We start from the raw sequence: 26,361 nt of genomic DNA, 5'->3' as shown, positions 1-26,361 counted from the left end.
GAAAACAAGAATTTTTGGATGATCCCCAAGGCCGTTACTCGAACAAGCTCTCAAGGGGTCCTTGTAGCAGCAGAAGTGAGTTTGCTCAGACAAAAGCAAATTTCTCCAGGGGAAACAGCAAAACCGGATCTCCAATTTCCATATATGTTATTGTTGGACATGGAAGGAATAATAATCTAAATGTATTTCTCTTATCAAACTTGAAGATTTTTGCATCTTTGAGATACACTTCACTTCAAATTTTGCCTCAGTTAAATTTTCCTTTGATCATGTAATTATATCATCTAACCCATAAATAAAAATCTCAAAAGAATGCTGCTCTAACTCCAAAACTGTCATGGAAGAGTTACTTCCCATCATTCATAAAGTGTACCCATTGGAACCTTGTGGGTAAGAAAATACGAATAGCCTTGCTATTGCCCTCTGAGATATTAATAAAATCCACCAAACACATTTTTGTATTGTATCTTGTTTCTCAGTATTATTTTTGTTTTATTACAACAAAACTATAATTGAAATTTTTCTCTAAAAAGAAAATACTACATTCATTGAACCATTTTAAACAATCTCCAGAATTAAACTACAGGTTGCTTTTATTTTGAAATAATGCCTAATCATCTTTGTCCCTTTATCCAGTTCATTTAATTTCTTTTCTCTTGAAACCAAGGTTTTAAAATTAAACCTATGTAAAATTTTCAGTGAATGAATGCAGTAGTAATCTAAGAACCAATTATCCCTTGGCCCTTTTAGCTAAGATAATGTATAAATTTAAAAAAAAACAACAAAAAGGAGAAGAAAAGAAAAAGGAAGAGGAGGAGGAAGAGGAGGAGAGGACAAGGAAGAGGATGAGGGGGAGAAGGAGGAGGAGGAGGAGGAGGAGGAGGAGAAGGAGGAGGAGGAGGAGGAGGAGGAGGAGGAGGAGGAGGAGGAGGAGGAGGAGGAGGAGAAGAAGAAGAGGAAGTTGTTTTTCAGCAGGTTAAAATTCTATCACTAGGAAAGTTGGGAAGTGGAAGTGGAATCAGGATCAGGATTCTGGGTGAACCAGATCAGCTTCAACTAAATAGTCACACACACACACACACACACACACACACACACACACACACACACACACACCTTTTTAAGTAAAAGGGAGAATCTTGGTAACTGAATGCCCCCCCCCAAAAAAAGAAGACTTAAAGGCTTAAATCTTCACTTACAGGATTAAAGACAAACTCTTAGTATAGCGCTTAATTTTTCTTTGTAGAGCTCTTAAACTTATTTTTTAGATAAAATTACTTTTTCCCCTTTGTGACTAAAATTATTTGATGTGAAAAAATAATAAATATGTTCTAGATTTTAAAACAAGCTTTTCTGTTATTTTGATGACAATGCATCAAAACAACATAAAAATGTTAACCCTTCCTAACAGAACTTCTTTTCACTAAGCAACCTGAGATGATTTACTTTGCATAAAGCATGGAAATTATTTAAGAACCCTATCTTTATGGCTAGTGAACAACAAACAAAGAAAACCAGAATCCTTCAGAAGGAATAAATGGATTAAAGTTAAATATAAATTAATTAAGGCAAAACCTCTAAACACTAAGAAAATCTAGCATATTAATTAGACTATAAAATGATTCAAAGTTATCAATGCAAGGAATTTCATGTCCATATCCCAATAACAATGTAACTTTTTTCTAGTTTGCACTATCAAAACAGAGTGATTACAAGCGCACTTAATGTATTTGAAGCTCATCAAACTATATCTAATCTATTTTAGCACATATGAAATAACTGAGTCTACAACTGTCAATCCAGTACATTGCTGGAGTGCTTACGTACTCTTCTTTGCTAACATGGAAAGGCCTTTGTAATTTCCCTTTCCGTGGGAAGTCTACAACTAAATTCTAGATGTGAACTGCCCCATTTGTTTTATGCTGAGTGCAATCAAAAATCCCTTTATAAATAATGGCCTCTGACTGAAATCCTATTAACTCTGTGGCCAGGCAAAACTGCACACAATGCTTCATTCTGTGAAGCTCTTGTTTATAGAGAAGAGAATTGGAGTAAATATTTTCTTCATGTAAGGTTTCTACTGATAAAACAAAAATGCATTTAAAAAAACAATTAGTACATAAAATCAGGAGAATTTAAATGCTTGGAACCAAGCAGATACCGTAATAAATGAAGTTTTTATATGAGGCACCCTACTCAGTTTCATGCTGTTTAATCTTTCTCCGTTGCCTACTGTGCACATGCTGTCCTGTAATCAGAGCTGCAACACAATTGCCCTGTTCATGAACATACTGGCTGCTCAGTTCAGTGAAGGTTCCATCTGGTCGCTGTAATGGACTGTCAGGCTGGTGACAGACTACTCAGGCTCCTGCCAAATCTTTGGCCAAAATGCTTGAGCTCTCAAGTCTAAGGGAACCTTCCAAAAAAATTTTTTTTGACTTCTCAGTTACGTGTACACTGCCGGTCACAAGGAGGGTAGGGAAAAGCGATGCCCATTGCACTGGTCATCACTAGTTACCAAACTCCAGTAAGTCACATACCTAAGAAGGTATTGGAGTATCATAGTATGGCTCGAAGAAAGTGAACAAGAAAGGCTTAGGATAAAGGGATGATCAAGGATTGAATGCAAGTAATAGACTCACAGCCTTTGGATTGAACTGACTAGGATGACGGGAACTAAGGAATCTATAGACGTGCCTACATACAAACTGGGGGCTGGGTGGGCTGTGTGTTCTGACAGAGATACAGCAGCAGCCTGGTAACTCAGTCCATTTACTATATACAACTGAACAATCTAGCAGGGTAGCTAATCTCATTGGTTGTCTCTGTGGATGGAGCAGTCTCAGGCTTATGTGAGGATGAAGCTGTGGATGGTATTTTCTGCATGCAATGTCCAAATTAGAAATCTGATCAAGGAAAGGCCTTGTCGTTCTGTAGGTCTGACACTTTACAGTCCTTGGACACTAATCATGTCACAAATGCACATTCACTCATGACATTTCCTGCTCCAAAGTCATTGATATTTTGATTTTAGTGACAGACAGGTGCTTAAAGTATATTCACTACTGAAAATGTCAGATCTAATATGAAGGTAAACAGCTTCCGTTCTCAAGGGCTGTTCTCATTGCTTACCAGTTGAAAGAAAGTTGAATCTGGTTCACTTCGATGTATGATGGTTTTTATTTATTTAAAGGATTTTTAAAATAAAGATTATTAAAAAATATTAATTGATATATTAATTGAAATAATCTTAATGAAAAAGGTTTTAGTGAAGAGTATTAAAATTTTAGAAACTAAAAGGAAGGAAATGAAAGATACAAACAGTACTCTTTCCAGTTTCTTAAAGATGTATGGAAAAGAGTGATTGGGTCATAAATGGAACAATATCAAGCCATTAGTATATTTTTGTAATTTATTTTAATTTACTAGTGTACCTCTCCTTTCAATATATATTTCTGGTGAACTACTCTATTCTTCCTCTCTTCTGGATGCTGCAGGTATCATAAAGGCTAAATGGGTGAGACTCCCAGTGCTTCTTATTATAGAAGAAAATAATTGAGGAAGAAAAAGTTGCCTCCTGACCTTTGATAGAGATATCTGGTGTCTCTGAGGTTCTGGATTTTTGTCTCTAATTAGGTTTTATGAACACATCGCAGCTTCCTCTTTGGTGTCCTCTTCAGTCTTTTGGCATCTCTAAAGTAGGCCAAAGGGCATTGACAAACCTTGTGCTTGCTAACTTGAGTCAATTAAACTGCCTTTGAAAGATTAAACAAGGAGCAGATATAATTAGGACTTCCTTCGGATGTTGTCATAAGGACTTATCACTACTTTAATGTTTCCATAATTTCCCAAACATTAACTACTTAAAAATAAATTGAGTGACATTTTCACCTTAATAAATGATGCCTGTAAATGAATTATATGAGTTGTAAATAAAGAATACTAATTAATCTCCTAATTTATGAATGAAACAATAATTAAAGGGACCTTATAATATTTTATTTGTAAGTTTCTTGATTACATTTGTACAAAATGAAGAAAAAAGCTCAAAAAGTCAAAACTAAAACTACTGTTTTAAATTTTTATGATTTCAAAAAGAATTTGGAAAGAAATTAAAGTATATTTATTTATATATGACTGATAATATGCGTAAGTGACCATAAGTATTCCACTGGGAAACTCCTACAGCTGAGAAGCATTTTCATTGATGTTCCTGGATACAATATTAACTCACAAAACCCAATAGCTTTCCTACTTACAAATGACAGAGTAAAAAAGAATCAAGTAAACAACACCTTCACAATACCCTCAAGAATATAAAATATCTTGAGGTAACATTAACCAAGCAACTGGAAGACTTTTATTATAAAAAACTTTACAATGTGGAAGAAAGAAATGGAAGATTCCAGAACATGTAAATATGGTCCATGATCATGATTAGTAGGATTTTTTTCTTTTAATATTCCAACCAGTTTCTCCTCTCTCCAATCCTCCTAGATCCCCCTCATTCTCTTCTCCTATAGATCTACTTCCCCTCTGTTTTCTCTTCAGAAAAGAGCAGCTTTCTAAGAGACAAAAGCCAGACAGGATGAAACAACATAGAGTAAGACAAGGTGAAAGCTGTCATATCAAGGCTGGAGGCAACCCAGTAGGAGGAAAAGAGTCATCAGAACAGGCAAAAGAGTCAGAAATACAACCACTTCCCCAAAAATATTTTTTAAAATCATATTTATACAACTAGAGCATAGGTCATATTTTTGATTCATGAAGTGATTATTAGACTTCTTTTAAACATAATTTTATGGAGGTACTGATGATAATTTTAATTTAATAAAAATTGATCTTTATTCATATTGGTAATATATATTATATAAATGTAAAATTAAAACTATAGAAATATTTTAAATATCAATGTTTAATCTTTTAGATAGCATAAAGCACCATGAAAATTATAAGTTATGAAATATTGTAAAGGCTATGTTGGTGTAGTATCTTAAGATGGCTAAGTCAAATTGTTATAGAATATGAGTACTCATTTATCTTTTGATTTAAAAATGTTGAATTCCAAAAGGCAAGAAACTTTGTAAGTTTACTTCTGTTATTCAGTTTTCCGTTATCAAATACTGTATAATAATTACCACACATGTTTAAGCCAATTTCCAAATCCTAATTGTTCAGTGGTGGCTCTACCACTCATTACACTTCAGATGATTATCCAGATGAATCTAAAGTCCCATAAACCATCTCTGATTTTTTCTACCTTACTTTTAAAAGAAGAGTCATATATACATTTGCAATCAGTGATATAAAAGAAATCTACAGGTCTGAAGACCATTGAAGGGATGATAGCTGTAAATAGCTTGTGCATAATTCAAGTCACACTATTTCTTTGTGAGAATGTTCCAGGACAGTCAAGATAGAGAAAAGATGCTAAGCACAGCAGTGGTTCCCGTATGAGTCTTTGCTAAGTGACAGAAAATGTCTGTCAATGACTTTCTATGAGAGCCACCAATTTGTAAAACAGATGTGTGTGCTTTGTTTTAGCCTGCTTAATGCAATTTTTAGTATGCTATGGTTTTATGAGAGATTCTAAATATAAGAAATTATACAATATATTTTATTACTAAGAACATTACCAGGGGCCAGTCAGTATTTCAAAGTCATTCACATTGTTTAATTTTTGTAGAAATTATTTCATGTTAATCTGGGAGTTTCTACCCTGTCTTTGATCATTTAGTCCCTAGATTAAAGACGCTCAACTTTTGCTATTTACAATAAGCCTTAAACAGCACAAGAGATGGGCAGATATCTACCTTCTATTCTATTAGAATTTGCTTTCCTATCAATAATGTCAAGATTTTACTTACTATGTCCCATCTGAGCTGCTCTAAGTCCAACTGACCAGCCCTCAGGCCAGGTTTTCTTGACTCCTAAGTCATGGAGTCTTTCCCTTTCTCCTCACCTTCTTCTTCAGCTCCTTATTTTCCTACTACCCCAAAGTGCATGAACCATAACCCCTCCCATTGTCTCTTCTGCCCAGCTATTGGATATCTGCATTTTTATTCACCAATCAGAAATATCTTGAAGACAAGGTTATATAGTGACAATTGGGTCTACCTGCAGACTCTCTTGTCCCTGTGGCAACCAGGTCATGCCCCCTGCCCCCAATCAGCAATACAATACATAGCAAAAGACAAAACCTCAACACTAAATGATAAGAGAACTGAATTTTATAGATAACATAACTCCATTAAAATATAAAAACTTTATATATTCACCGAAGTATTTATTTTATCTAAGATTCTCACTGTATAAAATGTATATTATTCTCTCTCTCTCTCTCTCTCTCTCTCTCTCTCTCTCTCTCTCTCTCTCTCTCTCTCTCTCTCCCTTGTCTTTGGACTCAAATTCTATGTATTTTTGTGTTTCTTCCTCTATAACATGAAAGCTGAGATACATGTATGCACTACCATGACCGGTTTCATGCAGGACTGGAGATAGAACCAATGGTTTCATGATATTTGCAAACACACACACACGCATACACACACACACACACACACACACACACACAAAAGACACACACACAGGCACACACACACACTTAGAATAAAGAGTATAGATATTAGAGTCCTAGTTTATGTGTGTGTATGCATTTATGAATTAAATGTCACTTCAAATAATTATTCAGATACAAAATTATTAAGCATATTTTGCTATTACTATGTAAATGGGCTTGTTTAGTGTGCACTATTAGAGTATATATGGAAGTACTTTTGTGTTATTTTGTTTTCATATAGATTAGATTAAGATTATTTCTGTTCTTTAAATTATTTACTAATTACCACTCACACAAAACAGGTGTGGTAACACAGAACTTCAATCCCAGCACGTATGAGTCAGGAGCAGAAGGAGCAGGAGTTACAAATGCCCCTTTGCTAAATGCCAGTTTGGCTTACGTAATTTTAAAAATATAAACGTTAGATCCTAATAGCTACAAGATGAATAAAGAAAAATCTCACCTTAAACCACAGTAAAGATGCATCTCCGAAATATTGCCATAATGCAATTATTTCTTCTAAGAATATTTAGAGTGCAAAAGACAATCAAGTTCCTCATACATTTATTTGTAATTTGTATCTTTGTTAAAATAATTCTGTTTGTGAAACCAAAGTTATTGACATCATTTTTCTAGAATAAGCCAATTCATAATCCCAATAGATGCTCTTTTTTTTTTGAAAACTAGACTAATTCTTTAAAAAAAAAATCTTTTTCTTTGTAGACTTGTTAGGATCTTCGTGCCATTCTACAAATACCATCTATTGTGTCAAATCCTAAATGTCAGTCAGAAGGTGAATGAAGGATAGAACATGTGTGCTGAAACACTGTTACATTAGCAAAGATCAGAGGTTTTATACAAACATGGCTTGTGTGATTCAACAAATTACCAGGACTTGCATGACATACACCTGCAGGTCCGAAAACAATTCTTTATAAGTGGTAATTAGCTTTATTGCCCCACCAACTAAGATGAAACAACTCGATTTATAATTGTATGGTTCATATGTACTCACCAAAAATGTGTGATAAGGGTATTAAAACAGGTTTTAGAGATTTATCTCTATTGCAGAAGCCAAAAAAAAACAAAAAAAGGCAATTGCTTTATTGGTATTTAACTCCCAAACAAAGTAAAACTATTAAATTGTGCAAGACCAAAACAGGGTATTAGATATGAGACTATCAGGAACACCTATTTGAAACAATCACTCAAAGAATGGATTAAGAAAGACAGATCTCATCCTGAGTGAGTTAACCCAATCACAAAAAAGTACATACGGTATGCACTCACTGGTAAGAAGATGTTAGCCAAAAAGCTCAGGTTACCCAAGATACAATCCACAGACCACATGAAGTTCAAGAATGAGGACAACCAAAGTGAGGATGCTTCAGTACTTCTTAAAAGGGGGAACAAAAATGTTCATAGGAGGGGATATGGAGACAAAGTTTGAAGCAGAGACTGAATGAACGGCCATTCAGGGCCTGCCCCACCTGGGGATCCAGCCCGTATACATACAACCACCAAACCCCGACAATATTGCTGATGCCAAGTGTGCATGCCGACAGGAGCCTGATATAGCTGTCTCCTGAGAAGCTCAGCCAGAGCATGACAAATACAGAGATGAATGCTAGCAGCCAACCATTGAACTGAGAACAGGGTCCCCTTTGGAAGAGTTAGAGAAAGGATTGAAGGAGTTGAAGAGGCTTGCAACCCCATAAGATCAACAGTACCAACCAACCAGAGAATTCTCCCTTGGTTTAGTGGCTTCTTTCTGAATGCTTTCTTCTCACCTTTTGTCTCCCATGCAAATGGAGTAATTAGGTTTGAAGACTGACTTCCTGAGTAAATATGATAACTTTAATCCAGTACTTTGACTGACATGAACAGGGCCTTCACACATGTGCATCCTGTGTACAAACCAAACAGCAACTATTCCACAGAAGCATTTTAACTTTCATTAAGAGCACACAGAGACTAAGCAGGGTGTTTTAGCATTTTGTCATCCTTTAAATAATTTTTTAGTTTTAGACCTAACAATATTTTTACTTCATTTTAAGGTGTACTTTAATTCAAGATTTACAAACTCAGTCATTTCATTTACTGGTTGGATAAGAAGAAATAGAATTCCATGATGATCTTTGTGCTCTTTGGAACTCATGTAAATATTAAACGTATATATTTGCCTTTCTTTCTACTACAATATTAATATCATCACATGCTGAAAAGCTATGAATATTTGTAATCATTTCTTCCTAAATATCAATAAATCTAAATATTACTGAAATGAAAATAAGTACACTTTGATTTATTGAAATGACTGAAAGAAATATCAGTCTAAACTAATCACCAAATAAGAGTCAGGAATTATAAAATCAGATCATGGGTATATAATTCTATTAGCTCCATAATATGTTGACCTTTGAAAAATGATTATTATCTTTTTTTTATTTTTTTATTTTTTTTAACTTGAGTATTTCTTATTTACATTTCAAGTGTTATTCCCTTTCCCCGTTTACAGGCCAACATCCCCCTAATCCCTCCCCCTCCCCTTCTTTATGGGTGTTCCCCTCCCCATCCTCCCCCCATTGCCGCCCTCACCCCAACAGTCTAGAGGTCAGAGTCCAGGGTCAGTCCATGTATAGTCTTTAGGTAGTGGCTTAGTCCCAGTAACTTATATAACATTTCCTGGCTTTGTTTGTTTGTTTGCTTGTTTGTTTGTTTTAACAATGTCTTCTCATATTGTCATGACCCGTCTGGAGCTCACTATATAGACCTCCATATAGTCTTTAATTCACAAATATCAGGCTCCCTATGCCTCCTAAGAGCTGGAGTTAAAGGTGTAAAACACCACGCTGGCTAGGACATTTTTGCTTGGTTATAAGAAGAAGTTTAAGCAAATATTGCATAGCAATGTGGATATAGTTAATACAACTGTAATACAGAGAAGTTGGTAATGAAACTGCAATGACTAAAAAAGTTCATAATCTGAGTTCATTAACACTAAAGTAAAACAAATGCTTTAAAATTTTAAGGTATTTTAAAGGAGAGAAAAATGTTTAGTACAGTGTTTTTCTACTAATGAATAAAACAAAAAGGAATTTAAATAAGGGTATAAAATTGCTTGCTATCTATCACCAGTGTTTTATTTTTTAACAACTTATTCATGTAATTAGAATGTCCTAATTCATTTGTTTTGATAGTCTATCTCCTATCTGTTCTCATGTTATACTTTGCGTCTATTCTCATTGAGATGCTTCTTTTAAATAGTGCAATTAAAAATAGGAAAACAGCTCGAAGGGGCTCGAGACCCCATATGTACAACAATGCCAAGCAACCAGAGCTTCCAGGGACTAAGCCACTACCTAAAGACTATACATGGACTGACCCTGGACTCTGACCTCATAGGTAGCAATGAATATCCTAGTAAGAGCACCAGTGGAAGGGGAAGCCCTGGGTCCTGCTAAGACTGAACCCCCAGTGAACTAGACTATGGGGGGAGGGCGGCAATGGGGGGAGGGTTGGGAGGGGAACACCCATAAGGAAGGGGAGGGAGGAGGGGGATGTTTGCTCGGAAACCGGGAAAGGGAATAACACTCGAAATGTATATAAGAAATACTCAAGTTAATAAAAAAAAATAGGAAAACAGCTTATCATCCCCACAATTTAGAAAACCCCACATATCTCTTCTAATGTTTATCTTTAATAAAGTATCTATTTAACCATCTATCTTTCTCTCTGCCTTAACTATCAGCTATCTATCCATCTATATTTTTCTCTCTTCTCTCCTTCCTACCTTCCCTCTTTCTCTTTTTCCACTACCCTCCTATGCTTCCTCTCTCTCTCCACCTCTCCCTCCCTCTCTTTTTTTTTTCCTTCTCCTTATCTTCTATTTCCCTTTCTCACCCTCATTCTCTTTTCTGTAAATGATATTTGGAAACAGTGTTTTGCAAAGCCCAGGCTGGTCTCAAACTCACTGCCCTCTTACATGGACCTCCTTGATGTCGAGATTACAGCATGTAGCAACATTCCTGACTTGAATAACTTTTTTTTTCCACGTAGAAATCAAACCGTTTTGATTTCAGGCTACTTGTTTATATTTTATTGTCAGAGTCATGACTGTATAATTTGGAGCCTCTGCTTACAGAATAATATATCACTAAGCTTCTTCCATATTTCTTTTTATGGCTGTCATTCACTGATATTTGTTTGGCTTCTGGCTATTGGCTAAAGTTATATTAAAGGAAAATGGGATAATCTTAAAGCATTTCTGAGTAAGTGGCAGTGTAGACCCTTGTTGTGACTCCTTCATCGGGGTAAGCTTATCACCTGAGCACATAGTTGGCTGGCCACTGTGCTCCATATCTCATTCCTTTGTAGGGTACATAAACGGTCTCTAAATACAAAAGACTTACTTTGCTTTGCAATTTCTATAACATGATTGCATATGTCCATTAAGGGAAGGGTATGGATGGCCTCTTCTATTTTTCTTGACTCAGAGATATTATCTTCAATATCTCACTCTGAAGATCACATTATAAAACACTGATAACCTCTAAATAGTCCACATATTTCAGATTTAAACAGATTCTTTCACCATTAAGCCATAAAGTACATTTTTTTCTTCAGCTATTAAAATATTTTTTCTGGAGATATCAGTTTGAAACCTAATAAAAGTCTTTGGACACGAGTGGGACAGATGCTATCCTGCACCCACAGCGCATGCATTCTTGCCTGTTCTTTCTTGCCATTGCCAACAAAGAATGTCTGCTATAAATTACAATGGATTATCATAGCTCTTTGCATCTTGTATTGCAAACCTGTCCTGACAGAATACTAAGAATCTATTTTCAAAAGGGGAAAAAAAACAGATAAAAAGTAACAACATAAAATATTTTCTAAAACATAGTTAAGAGCAGCCCAACAAAGACAAAAATGGAGGGTCTCCTGCACCTTAGCCCTTTGCCCAAACTACGTTTGTTGCATAATGGCTAAGATTCTCAGACATAGTGACATCAAATTTGGTTCAGATGATCATGAGCTCATTTTGTGCTTGTAAGTTTTATTTAATGGCAATGCGACAAAGCTTTCTGATATGAAAATGGAGAAAGGAAGCACGGCTATGTTTTAGAGATTTTCTGATATTTAAGTAAGCTCTGTTTCTAAAATATTTAGGTATTTGTCATATGTGCCTGAGCTTCCTGTATGTGAAACATGGTGAAAACCCTGACTTAGTCCTTGGTTTAGTCTTTGCACTCTGTGCGAGTGACAAAGACCTGTTTCAACTGCCTCACTACACGTTTACCATGCCCCGCCGCCTGGACAAACCCAGAAACTCATGAAGAATGGAGCAAATGCTAACCTGAAGTTCTGCTGACGTCACATAAGACTGTGTGGCCCTCTGAAGGCCACACATATTTGTTGTTATATATCGTAAAAATCAAGAAAGTTAATAAAAATGGATGACTCTTCACAGTTTTCATTTAGAAGGTTTTCAGGGAGGTTTTGAGAAATATTTATGTCTGGATTCCCAAGCCATGGTCTATGTCTACTCTTCTGTACCATTTATTCTCATTTCTAGTCAGAATTGGATGTTTTAAATATGCCTATATTCTTATTCACCTTTAAATGTTTTGCAGATTTATTGGCCTGCTGCAAAGGAACGAGTGGAACTATGTAAACTAGCTGGGAAAGATGCCAATGTAAGTGTGAAACTTTAAAAGTACCTCCTCAAATTGGATAGTAATAGTGTAGTAAATTTTTATATTCCGCTTTATTGAATCAATAGCATTAGTAGGTTACTTCTACTATGAAGCTAATACTCTCTGTAAACATTATTATGGTAAAGAAGGGATAGTAGTGGTAATGTGCAACTCAAAATTTGAAAATGGAGGGAGGAAATCAGGCACTCAAGGCTAGCTTCTGTAGTGTAGTTAATCTGAGGGTAATCGGCACTATGTGAAAACCTGTTGCAAAAAATTCAGAAAGAGCAGCAAAAGAAAGATTAAACTGGTATAAAATATCTCCACCTTACCAAAAGCAACACTGTTATCCACAACAGTCCAAAAGGGGAGAAACAACTAAGTCTAACATATTAACTCCAAATATTGCTGCTTTCTTCAGAAGCAAATTTTCAAAATATTTTAATACAAATCACCAGGAAAAAATTGCATTTCTCTGAATGGTTGACTGCCATCTGTGTACATTTATTTGTAATTTGTAAGAAGTGTAAATTATCACTCACCATCATTAATTTGCAACTTTCATTTCCTTTCATGTGAGCTGAGATTGGGTTTATAGCACACATGTGACTTCTTTTAAGTGGTGACACAGAAATGGCAAGGACGGGCTGGAGATGAAAGGTGCAGGATGCTGGCTTAAGAATCAGAAGCAACTACAGAATTACTAATCAAATATACACACATGGCCTTGATAGAAAATTCCGAGGGTATGGTGGCTCTCACTATTTTTTTTATAGTTTTTTTTTGTTTGTTTGTTTTTATTAACTTGAGTATTTCTTGTATACATTTCGAGTGTTATTCCCTTCGGAAGGAAGGACTGCCCCACTTTCAAGACCAGCCTGAAGTACACAATGTTCTCCTTTCTTGGAAAAGGAAATGAATGGAAAATTCAGGCTTAAACTGCCATCTGAAGCATTGCAGGTCCCCAGTCAGGCACACTGCACTGTTTTGTTTGCTGAGTCCTGTCTGGAGGACACTTGCCGTAGGTGGGTAGTGCAGCAGGCTTCCCAGTTGCTTTGCCAGTTTTGTGTGCAGCAGGACTGAACCCTGATGAGCCTTTCACTGGCTCATTTTCTCACCCACATACTCACATCAGGCCAAGTATTCTGTGTTGGGCCCTCACGTCTTGCACTCTATTGATAAGTATAAACATTTATGAGAAAATTTATGAACTTCACTTAAGATGATCTTGGTTCAAAATGTGGACATCTCTTGGCTTTTTTTTGAAGCATCCTCTAACAGCAATAATGTTCAGAGTTAAGCTGTGCCTTGTTTTCATATATAATAATGATAATAGTGTCCTGTATGCAAAAGCATAATTAAATTAAGAGGTAAACATGATTAAAGTACATTGCTATAACACAAGATGCCAGATGTGTTGAGAAACATAAAGACTTAGAACCAGACTCAAATTGGCTCACTCAATCACTTATTTATTTATTACTTATGTATTTAATCTATTTGTCCAATAAAAAGAGTAGCCAAATTAGTAAGCATGTAATTACAGCTACCTAGAACCCGGCAGTAGTGAGATTACAAATTTACACCTAGCCCGAGATATTTAGTGAGACTCTATATCAAGATAAAGAGGACTCTCTATCCAGTTTACTGACAGAGCACTTAGCTAGCATATATGGAGCCTATATTTAATCTCACAGACGGTTAGAAATAAGATAAAACAATAAAACAAAATTCCAGAGACTGTATCTGTATTATAAATATCTAAAGCATAAATGTGTCCACCAATCCAGTCAGAAGTCTGATCCACATGATCATGTTTTGGTACTAAGTGTCCAAACCACAACAATCAAACCAAAACAAACTAAATAAACAACCACACCTCATTTTATATTCCGTTAGCATTAAATGGCATCCTTTTGAGGTGCATTTAGGTTAGCAGGAATTTGTGAGTAAATGCAATAGAAGACAGTCTTACATTGATTGTACTATAAAGGAGGGAGATTATACTTTCCTGAAATATATTCTTTTTCTTCCTGTGCCATGAATGGCTTTGCCCTGTTCAACATCTCCATACTGAGCCAATGCCCACATATGGAAAAAACAAACAATTCTTTATTGAACTTGTGGGGATTAAATAATTTTATGACATATGATAGTTTTCAAAACAATTTGCCAAGCAATAGGAGGGTAGCAGAACAACTGTGTATAATTCTATATTTGTGAATCATCTATGTTGAGTGGTTGACAAGGAAAGAAAGGTGGTTTAGGTTTACTACGATAAACTAATGTCCATTTTCCCATGGTTAGAGGAGGGATACATAATGAATGCCTTGGGAGAGTGTTCTCCCTTCTGTATGATCACTAAGTTACACAGTAACTTCATTGCTCCTCTTGTTCAGTTAGGTCAAGGGGAACAAAATTTTCTAGAAGTGCTATCTGTAAGCCCACTACTTGTAAACTAATAATCACGTTTAACTTTTAGGCTCATCTACTGCTAACCTTGGAGTAAAGATTTAGGGAGTTTTTCCCTTTTGTGTGAGGTCTATATAGCTTAATATCGAATCAAGCAAACACAAAGTGTTATTTTCAGCACATCCTTTTAAAGCAGTGATCTATTTTAGAGTTGTTAATAACTACAAGTATCATATCAATTATCTTGTTAAAGAACTACTCTGGTATTCATAGTTATAATCACATTTAATCCCCATTCAATATCACGTACCAGTCCAATAGTGAAGGCAGAAACTGAATCTGGAAATCTGAACACATCCTCTCTGCTGCCCTAACACTATAAAATGTACATAATAGATCAAATACCTATTTTTAAATTCATTTCTCTACTTAAGATAACCATAGCATTGATCCTTATTTTGAACAGTAAGTTCAAAAGTTAGTGTTGCACAGATTTTGACCAATAGAAACTGAGACAAATCTGGTTTCAGTGACCTCTTTTCTTGCCTCTACATGACCCTCTCTTTCCCTCCTTTCTAGTAATTTTTTACCCACTTCCAAAGAGCATGTTTAGGATTAACAAGTATTTGGAAAGACTATTCATTTACACAAAGGTACTATATAACTGCAAAATAGTGAATTATTTACTATAACACAAGTTAACTAGTTGGGATGGGGAGAGAATGGCTGGCGGAGAAGATGGAGATCATTATGCTCTCTGAACACTCGTCCAGTTTATTACCAAAAAAGGAAGGATGGTAGGAAAGGTTTTGTTTTTGCCTTGAACCAGGATGGTTAATGGAAAGACTAAGGAAAGGCTTTAATCTTACCTATAAAACTTGAATTAAACTGCTTAATGTAGGCAAAAGAAAGCAAAATGAGGTTAGCCTCAGTTTATCCACAGTTATCAACCAGCCTTGACAGTAAGAGATTACAGAGAAAAACACCCTTCTGCTATAAAATCCAATAATTGTATGCTCTCCTATATTTGCTTTTTCAGGTAGTCTGAAACTAAGTGAGGTTATTGTCATAGCTCCGTAAGTTATACGTGAGAAAATAAGGAGCATATTGCGGATACAACCCCGTCGACTGCGATCACCAGCAGGGGCAGTTAGTGACAGTGTGCATTCTTGTGCTTTACTTATTTACTAAATCTCAGGATGAAATCACTACATACACAGTCTCTTCTAACAGAGCCATAAGCCTTTCCCATGTCATAAATGTTTTATGAGCGCATTTTCAAAGTGGTTCTGCATTCCTTTATGCCCCATTGCATCAGGGTTCTATTGTTCAAATCTTGGTACATATCCAGTAGTTCCTGCTGCAAATGATCCTGCATGTGAGAATCCTGGCATATGGCTACTGAGATCATCAACTACTGAGTAGTCTTTTACAAGTTAAGGACTCCAAACTTCCTGTGGCCATGTAGTGAAACTGACCTCTGATAAGCAGATGGTACACTCTAAACACAAGTCCATGGTTAGAATATGTTTGCCCATGCCTGGGCTGTTAATGGTTATAGCATGCCGTGGTATCCATTGTACAACCCTGGAAGTGTAAAATAAATATATTTAACTTTTGATAACAATATGAAAAATTATTGTGTTTTACCTTGAAATTCTTTAATTATACAAGTACTCAGTATATGTATAATTGTAAGAGTGATTCTTCTAGTGGCTAATTATTTCAGTTCCCTGTATTTGGCATGTGCTATTTTTACTGATTATTTACAAATTTATAAAACGTAGGCATATATGTGCATTTTTATACAGAAGCCTATGTGACATATGCTTAAAAATGTTACAAAGGTTATTTTTACACTGTTCAACTCATAAGAATATTCACCAGTTTTGTTGATTTTAAGTATTCAAAAAGGAATATATGTCATTTTCTTTCCTTTAAAATGTTTTCCTTTTCTGTTTTACTATAATAGATTCTTTTCTTGATATATATTTGCATTGATGTATTTTTTAAAACAAAATTGTGTACTTAGATTTTAATATTGGTATTTTTTAGGAATTTGTATATACAGATATAGATTATATATATATATGTGTGTGTGATAAAGATAGATAGAGATAGATTTAAATATTCTAAGGCCTCAGCAGTTTCTTTCATACAGGGTTGAGTAGCAGAAATGCATCTGGTGAAGGATCACAAGAACTTAGGTCAACACCAGGTCTTTAATCTTCACAGATGGGAGGTTCAATCAGGAGAGTCTGTAATTCAAGGTCAGCCTCAGCTACATGGCAAAAGTTCAAGGCCAGCTTGAGATACATAAAACTCAGTCTCAAATTTAAAAGAAGAAAATCATGTGTCACAATATTATGTAAAATACTGTCAAGGACAAAAGCAGACCTTAAGGCCCTGGGGAAGTACATGCTGACACAGCATTTATGTATCATGCTCAAGGCCCTCCAGGCTTTGAGTTCAATTCCCAGCATTGCCTAAACAAAGCTAAACTCATCGAGGACTTCCAAAGCAGTTGAGTATCTTCCCATAGTTCATACAAGGGACTCAACTTAGCAATTGTGCGTTGCCTGAGTTGCATATTAAGGTATGTTGCTTTAATTTACACTCAAAAATTCCAAGTCCCTCTGGTTTGTTGTTATATGTTTATCTTCTTGAATAGAAAACAAAATTTTAAATTTTCACTAGCAGACTTTAATGCAAATATTAATTTAACTTTACATCTTTCTAATTCTTATGTATATGGATACATATAAGATGTAAAATGTTAAAAGGTACTTGAGGGAATTACAAATTCTTTATTGGATTTGGTGAGTTTGCCCAGTGGTTAGAAGAAAGTCCTGACAAACCTGAGGGAGGAGGTAAATTCGGTCCCCAAAAAGCAAATGTTGAGAGGGAAGAACAAAATCTCACAATCTGGCCTCTGAGACCATGCATGCACTGTGGTCCCAGGAATACCCATCAGCACTCACACACTTATACATAGACAGCATGAAAGTGTGCAATCAATAAGTAATGATAATAATAATAGTTGGTGCTTATTTATTGTTTGTATTACACACACACACACACACTGACTCAGACAGACACTTGGCAATAGGGGCAGTTTGGTTTGAGTGAAAATAGAATTAGATGCGTAGAATAAAGACAACAGGAGACACTTAATGCTTTTCCAAGCTATATCTTTAACATGTAATTGCCTTTGTGAGCAATGACTGACAAGCCAGCCAGTTCAGGGAAAGTTTAAAAGGCTCCTTCTCAAAGTTATCGTTCTTCATGCCTCAGAGAATTACCCACTATCAGTAGCCTAGCAAGTCACTGAGTGAATTAAACCAAGTTAATTATTGATCATACCGTTTAAACAAAACTTTGAAAATTTGTTCATAAAAAAAGAAAGTATCATACAATCTCTAAGATTTAAAAACGTGAAGACATGAATTAAAAGGTCATTGTAAAGTACCTTGAGTAAGGGTTATTTAAATGTCTGCTCTGGGCAAAATGTAAAGTCATAAATCTTATCACTTCATAATCTAATCGCAGCTTCCCTTCCCTTTGGCAACCAATGCTGTGCCATAGGGAACCACTCTCTGTCAACACCCCCCACCATACTTCCACAAAGCAGGGATGACATTTTTGTGACCTGTAGCAGGTAACTTGGGACACAGACATACTCTATTCTATTTCATGTCAGCCTAGCAGGAAAGTCAATCATAAAATTAAAATGATTCCTAGACATGTTAACGATGGGGAATAGCTCAGTTATCATTCTGGGATTTGTTTTGTCATTAATAAAATCCCGCATCCATGTCTAAAACTTTATGCTGACCCCTATTTGCCATCTTAAATGCTGCCTTGCATAGACCCATATCAGATTTTACAATTTATACCTAAAAGGGGAATTTTTTAAATTTATTTTTTGCAAGAATTTCTTTAAGATTCTTCAAGCGTGCCATCTGAATTCTATGTGTTAAAATGGAGCATTTGATAAAATAATGAAGTGACGGGCAGTGAATTCCACCTCATTGTAGCCATACAACTTCTATCTCCACCTCTGTACACTGCTGGTGCAGAACAAGGTTAAGAGTAACACGATAGGGCTGGAGAGATGGCTCAGTGGTTAAGAGCACTGACTGCTCTCCCAGAGGTCCTGAGTTCAGTTCCCAGCAACCACATGGTGGCTCACGACCATCTATAATCAGGTCTGGTGCCCTCTTCTGGCCTGCAGGCACATACATGCAGGCAGAAAGCTGTATGATGTATATATACATAATAAATAAATAAATATATGTAAAAAAAAAAGAGTAACACGATAAATATGCAGAAGCAAAGTGAAGTATGGGGGATGTGGAAACCTCCCTTCTTAACCAAGATGGCGTCGCTAACATTTATTTGGTAATTGAAATGTTCACCTTTTTGTATTGAATTTTCTCCCGTTACTTTATCTCCATTGTATAAAACCATTAGTGAGTACATTTTTCTATGAATCCATCCTCCTAATGTTTTCTTAAATAAGATTTTTTAATTTTTTTATATTTCAAAATGTATTTTAATTAATTAATTTATTTATGTATGTACTCTACATATCAGGCCGTCTCCTCCCTGGACCCCCTCCCACATACACACAAAGATCTTCACCCCCTTTCCTGCTCCCCTTCTCCTATGAGAAGATGGAGCCCCACCTCCACCTCCCAATGTCATCCTCAACCACCTTCCCAACACGTCTAGTAAACATAGGACTAGTCACACCCTCTCCCACTGGTGCCAGAGGAAGCGGCCCAGCTAGGAGAATGGTATCTACAGGCAGGCTCCGGGTGAGTCACCTCTTCATTTGTTGGGGATGCTCATGGAAACCAAATTGCACTTCTGCTACGCATGTGCAGGGGGCTTAGGTCTCACCCATGCTCACTCTTTGGTTGGTGGTCCAGTCCCAGTCCCGCAGGGGTTCTGATTAGTTGATTCTTTTGGTTTTTCTGTGGAGTACCTGTCCTCTTCAGGTCCCTCAGTCCTTCACCCCAACTCTCCCAAAAGACTCCCCAAGCTCCATCATATGTTTGGCTGTGGGTCTCTGTATCTGCTTCCATTGGCTATTGAGTGGAGCCTCTCAGGGGACCATTGTATTATGTTTCTGTCTGCAAACATAACAGAATACAATTAATGATGTCCAGGATTGCTTCTTACCTATGCAGTAGGTCTCAATTTTGGCCAGTCCCTCCGTTTTAGCTTCCTCTTTGTACCTGCACATCTTGTAGGCAGAACACATTTTGGGCAAAGGTTTTGTGGGTGAGTTGCTGTCTCTTCTATGGGAGTCTTGCCTGGCTACAGGAAATGGCCAGTTCAGAATCTATAGCCCCTACTGCTAGGAGTCTCGGCTAAGACACCCTAAGGACTCCCCTCCGATTTCTGTTTCCTCTCCCCTGCTCTCCCTACACCTGATGTCTATTTTATATGAATATATGTGTACCTGCTTTTCTGTGTGTATACTATGTATGTGCCTAAGGCAACCAGCAGAGGATGTCAGGCCACATGAAAGTTGAGTTACATGGGGTTAGATTTCTGTGGTAGTGTAGAGGCAAAACCAGCTGGGAGTCTAACCTTCAACAGAAGGAACTGTGTTTATTAACACACAAAACAAAAGACAATCTCTCTCCAGAAACTGAGGGGTCTGCCAGGAATAAAAGCTGGTTGTGACTCTTATGTAAAGCTGGGGAAGGGGTTTAAGAATGAGGAAATTGTTGCAGCCTTAAGGGACTATGAGGCTTTCCTGCAGTCTCTCCTTCCTAAAAGTATTTGCCTAAAACAAGACAGACCATCCTTTCTGGGATTAAGGGTAACAGTTGAGGAAGGGAAATGTCATCTGTAACCTAGTATGAATCCTGATTCATACTGCCTGAATTCATAATGCCTCACCCTGGGGCACTCTGTTGTGAGCCACCAGATGTGGATTCTGGGAACGTCTTCTGTATTTAGGATCTCCCACTGCCCAAGAGTGACCCTAATTTACTGAAGAGGAGCTGATTACTGGGCAGGCATGGAGAAACAACTTCTCCTGAAATTTCCCACTTTTTAGTTGAACCCTTGCCTGCCTTGTATATACGATAAATGTCTAGAGTGGTTTGTGTCCATAAAAATTTCTTTGGGTGTGTGTGGTCTTGAAGTGTTTCCATTTGGGTGTGATACTTTATAGCTCTAATCCCAGTACATCAAAGGAGATCTATTCGGAACTTAAGGGTAGCCTTATTGAATTCCTGACTGGCCTTAGCTGCACTGTGAAGAATCTCTCTTAAATTAAGAAAATAAATTGCTTCCAACAATTTTGTAGAAATAAGTATTCACTTGCAGTAGATAAACTTAGTATAATCTATAATGACATGAATGAATATTCTAAAAAACCACAGAATTGCTATATACTAGTAGCAGTAATAAAATTATACAAAATAATTTTAGTTAGTTACATGTAAAGAAAGTTTTAAATTTAGCCATGTTTAAAACAAAAATGGGAGTTTTCAATATTTAGGAGACATAAAAATGTTCATGTGAAAAATGGAAGAAAGAATGCAGGAAATAATCAGATTTGAAAGACTTGCTGGTACTTAAAAATAAAAATAAAACTTCAAGAAGTTTTTGAATCACTCCTTTAGCCACTGTTGCTCTATGTGCTCTTCTGCTGTTTAAGTCAAGTGTTCGGTTTTCTCATAAACCTAATGTAGTTTTCTTATTCCAGACATTGGTGCATCCTCAAAATAAGGACTAGGAAGGATTATCTTTTTGCCTTATAATAATGTGTTTCATTTTTGTACCCAATAGACAGAATGTGCAAATTTCATCCGTGTGCTTCAACCCTACAATAAGACTCATGTTTACGTGTGTGGAACTGGAGCATTTCATCCACTGTGTGGATATATTGATCTTGGAGCCAACAAGGAGGTAATGAAACAATGGAAAATATAATTTACTGTAGTACCTTATTATACATACTGCCTATACCACAAAGTATAGACATTTGAATATAGAGAAAATGTATCTTAAGATCTATATAAGAATTCATGTTTTGAATATTTTACAGATTATTCATTAATACAGTTTACTTAGCTAATAAAGAGTTTTTGATTAAAACTTGTTTTAATGAGAGAAAATTTACATTTTTTGACTCTACATATACCTTCATTTTTCCCTTTTAGTTGTATCTGAGCACACACATATGAATTTACATATGTATTTATAAGTTACAACGCTGTGAAAATGCATTTACATGATCTTATAGTATAATTAAACCATAAAATTTTCATTTCGTCATTTACAGTTGACCTCATATATTTATTAATAATAGTGGGTAGTAAGTAAAAAGAACTTGAGTAGTTTCTTGACTCTATGTAGACATTTACTCATATTGAAATCATTACGTTTTCTGGGCTAAATTAATGGAGTGGAATTAAAGGATGTATTAGTTAAGACTAATTTATTACAGATATCAATGGGCATTTCTAATAAATGAGAAACATTCAGATTTCGGAATTTTAAGTAAAATGAATTTCTTACGTGCTCGGTGTTCTAGACTGTCGTGTGCATCGTAACCCCACCCCCACCCCCAATCCTCCACCCACCCCACCCCCGACTTGGAACATTACAAACACTGAGATTAGTTAGCACCATTGTAACTCCTAATATTTAGGTTAGTAAAAATGATTTTTGGTGGTCTATTATAAACAGACCAACTATAAAATGAAGCAGGGCGGTATGAGTCCCCAGCCAGGATGACCAGCTGAGCTTCAGACGTGCTCTATCTTTTCTTTGTAGACACTACCCTCATATTTATGCATGCATTTCTTATGTATAAGCGTTCACATTTGCAGTCTGTGTGCTGGAGAGTAAAGTCTTGGGCTTATAAAACAAAGTTTCTTTATGTCAATTAAACTGATTCAGGCAGAGGTCAAACCTACAACCGAACCCAGAGAGATTCCCCTCTCTAACCAAACTCCTCTAACCAGCCAAGAATCAACTGCTTGGAAATAAAGCAGCCCTGATAGTTAAATTCTGAACCACCAGGAGATTTGGCAATGGAATCCATCATTCTTTGTTGCTGGTATAATGTTCTCCCGCTTAGCTTTGATGAACGGCAATATATAACAGTAGCTGAGCACAGGGTGTAATTGCAGGAGCACCCCACAGCTAGTGTGTGTATTTAGGCCCGAGGCTAAAGGCCAAACTCACACCCTGCCCAGGGTAGCAAACCGTGTTCTTTAACTCTTAAAGTCAAGCTTGCTAAAGGGGAATTTAGATGTCGCTAATTACTTAGCTTGGGACTTGTCAAGAAGGCCCAGGCAGTCCAATTTACACGTTTTCATAATAAGAGAATTATGAGAGCAAAGTCTACTGAGACTCAGCACTTGCAGCTGGCCTGAAGAGCAGTCAACCGGCTTCCTCATGCAAGGCTCACTGATTTTATGTATCATTAATTCCAACGGACTTTCTTTTTAGAAGTCTAGGAAGCGTTTCCATTTCAAATAGATACGCTATTTGGTGAGGATAATTGAATAGATAAGCTGTAGATAACAGGAAGAGGGAACAGCGTGTGCAGAGGGCTGGAGGAAGCCACGGGGGGTGGGGGGCGGTGCAGGGAAGGGCAGTCATTATGGCTGGGACAATGAAAGGATGAAAGAGAGAGATCTAAAATGAACCACAGGGACTTGGAAGGTGATGCTTGTTGTGTGCAGTTTGAAAACCACGCTTTTCCTAGGACCATGTCCATGCTACTAGCCCACTCCTTGCTTCCTTTTGTTCTGCTACGCTCAACTGGATGAGCTGAGCGTTGACAGCACTGACCTGGAACTTCTCTTTCCTACCTGCCTTTCGGCCCTCCTCTTGGCTCCAGGATCAACTGCCAGCATCCCCAACCTGGCCTCCCTCTCTACCCACTGTTGCATTACCATCCAACTCGTGAGGCCCTAGAATACACGGATAAACAAAAACACCAGCCGCTTAATTATTTTAAAACTTTCCAGCTAGGCACAATTGCTGGGCACAGAATCTCCTTCCCGGAAAGGCATACCCTCACCAATTATCATCGCCCTTTCTCCTCCTATCCTAAACTTAGTGGCTTGCATCAATTAGCTCCTACCAACATCCTTGGCCCAACGGTATAGGGGAGGCCCCAGGTCCTAGCCTCCCTGAAACCTTATATGACTGGTGCTTCCTACTCTTCCAAAGCATGCCCGAAAAGCCCTTCTTTCTTTCCTTGCACTGCCTTTTCCTCCTGGGACCTGGAAGTCCCACCTATACCTTCTGCCCAGCAATTGGCTCCTGGCCTTTTTTATTGACAAGTCAAATACCAATTAGGAACTAGATCTCAGCTACAGCCCCTCCCCTACATATGCTACTTACTGAGATAAGAGTAGTAACAAGGCCGTGGGGAAAGTCCCGAGTTAATAATTGCACATTCTACATTTGAACGTAATGCTTCAAATGGATCCGAACGCAAAGTAATAGTTACTGTCAACAGCTTCAAACAACAGCTTGAAGAGTCAAGTCTGACTATTTACCAGTTCCAAGACTTTTTGCACAACGCATAAACTTTCTAAGCTTTTGTTTATTCAGTAATGTGTGATGATGACAAGAGCAAGTGCATTAACAGTTATTTTAAGGATCCAATAACACACTTATTGACAACATGATCGCCACACACTTTAACTCACAGAGGCAGCACACCCGGGGCCTGCATGGCTCTCCACCAGACAGGACACTAGAGATGAAAGGAGAGGATGCATACTCCATCCCTAACCCAAAAGTATCTCGAATTAAATAACCACTTGGGGATGAAAATTTAGTTTTCCCCAAGGCAGAGAACAGAAAATAAACTCAAAGGCATTTATGAAGGTTCCTTGTCTCATATGTACTTTGCATACTCATTACCCTATATGCACTTTGCATACATTATGGCTTCTAGTGTAGTGGTTTATGGGATTTGTAAATGTGCAAATGAGTCAGTCTCTGTTTCTTGGCCCTTCTTTTGGACTCTTTTTCTTCCATTGTTTGTTTTTTCCAATTTGGAAGTGTTAGGTTTTGTTTTATTTTATTTTAATATTTTATTTTATTAGTCTTTAGAATCTTACTTGTTTCCTAATGAGAGACTTAAACGGAATCTACATGAGACGGAGGTAGGGAGGAACTAGGAGTAGATGGGGGGTAAACCATAATCAGGATTTATTGGGTAAAAAAAAACAAATCTATTATCTCTTCTAAAAAGAGGGGGATTTAATATGTTTTGGCGTATTTTAGTATTTGCTCATTAGTGATAAGAACATAGAAAGGTGAAGTGACGTAACTTCGTCTCCCCCCCACACACACACATGCACACATGCACACACATAAACATTTGTGCAATTTATAAAATAACATGTATTGATATAACTGTATCATAAAATATAGTGCATAAACTTACACTGATGTTCTGTAACACCGAGTACATTTTAATGACTATTTATTAAATGGGTTTGCCATGCCTGGTGGTACACACCTATGATCCCAGGAGTTGAGAGGTAGACTTAGGAGGATCAGAAGGCATCAAAGACAGCCATGGCTACATAAGCAGTTCAAGACCCTCTGGGCTATAGAAGACTGAGCCTCAATTAAAAGCAAGCAACCAAACCAGCAAGGAAGAAAAGAAAGAAGGAAGGAAGTGAAGAAAGGAGAGAGGGAGGGAGAGAGGGAAGAAGGAAGGAAGGAAGGAAGGAAGGAAGGAAGGAAGAAAGAGAAGAAAAAGAACTGAAGCAGAGGTTGCCCCCTAAGGCTTAAATAGCTCAATTTTAAATGGGGCGCATGCTGCTTTTCACAGTGCTCTGTATGGTAATTAATTTTTCCCTCTGAGCCTCTTATCTATGTAATTCCCTGTGGTTTTAAACGTTTTATTTCATTTTAATTTGTGTGTGTATGTGTACATTTATGTGTGTGTGTGAGTGAACATGTGGGAGTATGAGACTGTGTGTATATGTGTTAGTGTGTGTGTATGTTTGTGTGTGAGAGTATGTATTATGTGTGTATGAGGCTGTGAATTAGTGTGTGTATTTGTGTGTGAGAATGTGTGCTTATTTGTGTGTGTATGTGTGTATATATTTGCGTGTGACTGTGTGTGAGCGTGTGTATGTGTGTGTGTTGCCATGTATGTGCTGGTGTGAGGAGGTTAATGATCCGCAGTAGGGAGAGGTTGTGTTCTTCCTGAATGTGTGTCCTGAGGCCAGGACTCTGCTCGTCAGGCTTTGGAATACTCACTGAGCCATCTTTACCCACGTAGTCATCTTCCGACTTCTAACAATATTTCTATGTATGCTTTAAAAGGAGATACATTTTATGTGGCTAATTAAACTAAATGGATTATGTGAAGCATATCTTACAAAATGGAAGTTTATAAACTTAAAAGTCTCTTGCTCTTCCGATTGTCTCAGAAAGTATAGTGAATTGTCAGTTAATTTCATTCCCTCCTCTGGAGCTGATTCAGGAAGACTTGCTTTCTTGCTGTATCCTCCAAGAGATTACAGGAAAGTTCGTCTCTTCAGTTCCCAAAAATGTAAGAATTGGGGCTTCTCTTTGAAATGTAATAGTATTGTATTTAAAAGCAAACCTCTAAGAAGTTCTCAGTTTATCTAGTACACTTCCATTCTCCTAGATTTGTTTAGGGATATATAAATATAC

The 26,361-nt window shown here is 36.9% G+C and overlaps 1 protein-coding gene across 1 annotated transcript in view; it reads left to right on the top strand.

Moving 5' to 3' along the window:
• The window catches only part of Sema3d (semaphorin 3D), a 189,157-nt gene that overhangs the window by 91,692 nt on the left and 71,104 nt on the right, over positions 1 to 26,361 (top strand). Inside the window, exons 4-5 of the mRNA NM_001104633.1 lie at positions 12,196 to 12,258; positions 21,484 to 21,603. Coding sequence (NP_001098103.1) covers positions 12,196 to 12,258; positions 21,484 to 21,603 — 183 coding nt within the window. The remainder of the gene's footprint in view (positions 1 to 12,195; positions 12,259 to 21,483; positions 21,604 to 26,361) is intronic.

This window comes from Rattus norvegicus, chromosome 4, assembly GCF_036323735.1.
Source record: "Rattus norvegicus strain BN/NHsdMcwi chromosome 4, GRCr8, whole genome shotgun sequence".
Classification (NCBI taxonomy): Eukaryota; Metazoa; Chordata; class Mammalia; order Rodentia; family Muridae; genus Rattus; species Rattus norvegicus.
This window is presented reverse-complemented; position numbering and strand designations above follow the sequence as displayed.